The sequence below is a fragment of the Aplysia californica genome, unplaced genomic scaffold (genome assembly GCF_000002075.1).
Source record: "Aplysia californica isolate F4 #8 unplaced genomic scaffold, AplCal3.0 scaffold00030, whole genome shotgun sequence".
NCBI lineage: Eukaryota > Metazoa > Mollusca > Gastropoda > Aplysiida > Aplysiidae > Aplysia > Aplysia californica.
The window spans coordinates 356,559-359,853 of NW_004797300.1; the positions used below are offsets into that span (position 1 = coordinate 356,559).

A 3,295-nucleotide genomic window follows, 5' to 3' on the forward strand; every position below is an offset into this window, starting at 1 on the left:
TGTAGTCCCTCTACTTCATAACATATCTTTTTGTGGGTTTTTTTTGACGCCCCGGGCACCCACCTTACAACTTACAAATCTTATACCTTTTCTCTTATATACTTATTTTTCGGAGATTGTTTGGTCTATATGCGCATCCTTGCTATTCCGCTATACATCTATGGGGCTGGGATTTTTTTCCCCGGGAGGGGTGTTTGGGTGTGGGGGGGGGGGTACGTATCTTTACTGCTGTTGCCATTACAACAGCAAGAAGAACCGACAACGATTACAACGAAAGCAAAAAATAATTAGTAATAAATAAACAAACAAACAGCAACAAGGACAACACCTTCCTGGCAAAACAAGAGTAACAACACTGATCACAACAACAGTGTTTGAAAACACCAGAATAAAACAAGCATTAACAAGGAAAAAAGAACAGCGATAGGATATGGGGTGGCAAAAATACCAACAATTTTAAAAAGCAACAAAACACCAATATCATTAGCAAAAATATATATATTGGAACAACAACAACAATAACAACAACAACAACAACAACAATAACCTGCTACCCAAGAGAGGCAGCGGCCCTGGCGAAAAGTACGGTCTTCCGAACTCTAAACAATGTGGAAGGATAGGCTATCACACACACATACATACAACAACAACAACAACAACAACAACAACAACAACAACAACAACAACAACAACAACAACAACAACAACAACAACAACAACAACAACAACAATAGCAACAACAACAACAACAGCAACAAAAACGACAGCACAACAACTCGATACGTACTCTCAGGATCGTCCACCTCCTCATCATCAAGGAGATAGTCCCTCAAGAACTGAGCGAACGGTCCGTCTTTGGTGAGCAGTTCCTCGTACGTTCCTTTCTACAGGGGTGAGAGAAATTATTATTAGTTTTGGTATAACAATTTTTACGGCACGTGTAACATAAATAGGTCATATAAGAGCAGAAGATTAGAGATATACAAGGAAAGTAGGAGGAGGAGAGATAAGGATGATAGATGTTTGATAGGAAAGAAGGCGCAAACCACTCCAGAGCACCCGACAATCATTTCTACCTCCCTCCCTCTCTCTCTCTCTCTCTCTCTCTCTCTCTCTCTCTCTCTCTCTCTCTCTCTCTCTCTCTCTCTCTCTCTAGCCGCACGCACACACACACACACACACACACACACACACACACACACACACACACACACACACACACACACACACACACATACACAGCGACAGAGAGAGGGGGGAGGGGGGCTGAGCGAGACAGAGAGAGAGAGAGAGAGAGAGAGAGAGAAGGAGAGAGAGAGAGACTCGCACACCATAACTCACCTGTATGATTTTGCCCTGATGCAACACAATAATAGAGTCCACCATGGGAAGCCAGTGGATGCCGTGAGTGACCAGCACGCGAGTCTGTCATGTAGGCAACGGGGGAAAATGGGGGGGGGGGGTCAATGTTATTAGGGAAACACTGAGAACATTATAACCCAGTTGTCTTCTTTCAAATTCTATATTAACAGCTAATATTGTGCATGGTGAATATCAAAAAATTTACACAGGTTTAGGCCAGGTAGTGTATGTCTGTTTGTTTGCGTGTCTGTTTAGGTTCTCAAAGTAGGTCATTCTGGGCCTACCCTGTCTCATTTGTTTTCAATTTTGCCGGTGAGAGCTGGATGCTAAAAGGCCTTAATGTCTACTTAAAAGTCCCAAAAACTGCATTTGTCTTTTCCTAATTGGGCTTCTTCAAGTACTGCCTCATTTGATTTCTTTTCCTTCCAACATATTCTCAGCAGTCTCCTAAGAAACCACATTTCTGTTGCTTTATTTTATTTTAACTGCCTTTAGGGACATTTAAAAAATAGAAATGACAAAAAGGAGCATGACATAACTTCACCTCCACCTTGTTCTTCAGGAAGCCACTGTAGCTGATGACGTTCTTAAACATACGATTTTCCAAATGAGTGTCCATCTACTTTTTGAAAGGACTTTACTTTACTTTTACTTTTATCCGCCGCTTATACCCTTTTGGGTTTCGCGGGAAGAAAGAGAAGTCTCTCTGCCACCAGCGGAGAGCTTGGGTTAAAGGGATGCCATGAGTTGTTAGTGTTTCCCTGACTCCATCTATCCAGATCTTTTTCGGTCGCCCACTAGCCTTGTTGTCGTTGAATTTATTTTTATGTCGGCACGTCGTGCTGGATGGTGCGTTGGTAATTGCATGAGATGTCCGAAACTTTGGTGTTAGATGTGTTGCATGACATCATTTGTGCCCACCATTTCTCTTACTACTGAGTTTCTAATTTTGTCTCGCCTGGTCTTATTTACTGCTTTTGTAAGACATCGCAGTTCACATTGTAATTCTTTGCTCCAATGTCTTGTTCGTGGTACATGTTTGGCATTGATAGGTGGGAGTTGAGATGAATATGGTGTTGATCATTTTGAGTTTTGTTGTCATGGGGATGTAAGTAGTGGGACAAGCTGGTAACTAACATTATTGACCTTTTGTACTCGTGTTTCAATGTTTAAAAAAGGAATATGCCATTATTTCATCTCCCACCTTGTTCTTCAGGATGCCACTGTTGCTGTTGACGTTCTTAACCCTATCCGTATGCCCTGGAGTCATTTTGTACCCCTAGGGTTGTATTCTTCACATTATAGAAAATTTCTAGTACAAAGATCTCTTTGAAACTTTCAGTGTTTCTCAAAAAATCATTTTGACAGACTGCTACGCAAAGCGTACGGATTGAATTGACGAGTAAATTTCCTCTTTGGAAAGTGGTGACACATAGTTCCCCTCGTCGTTTGGATACGATTGTAATACACGACGTACGGATAGGGTTTTAAACATGCGATTTCCCAAATGAGTGTCCATCTACTTTTTAAAAAGACAATATGCGACGCAGCGTGGTGGAATCAGGCTCTCATCAATTTTTGGGCATAGAGAGTTATTGGTATCATCTTAAAGCTTGTTCACTAGTCTTTTTTTGGGGGGGATGAAAAAAATATCCCATTTATCTTGAATACAAGTCGAGATATTTGGCAATGGAGGAGATGGAGGTCACCTGTTTTCAGAGGTAAAATTAGTGAGAAAATGGCCGTCAAAGATTAGTTATTTCCCTAACTTAAGAGTCCGTGGTAACTGAAAATTTACATTTTTTTGTGCCTTTAATCGACGTTTTTCATAAATATTCACACAGAAATGAGTTCTTTAATGGCCATGAAATGTATTGAGCCAAAACAAAATGGTATTAAAATTCACAAACCTGAGGAAAAATGCAAGTTTCTT

At 40.8% G+C, this 3,295-nt stretch overlaps 1 protein-coding gene across 1 annotated transcript in view; it reads right to left on the reverse strand.

Annotated features, from left to right (window-relative positions):
* Positions 1 to 3,295, reverse strand: part of LOC101863239 (multidrug resistance-associated protein 1) — a gene marked incomplete in the record, with an annotated part of 65,654 nt that overhangs the window by 16,228 nt on the left and 46,131 nt on the right. The window contains 2 exon segments of the mRNA XM_013091192.2: positions 788 to 884; positions 1,342 to 1,425. Of these exon segments, the coding sequence (XP_012946646.1) occupies positions 788 to 884; positions 1,342 to 1,425 (181 nt within the window).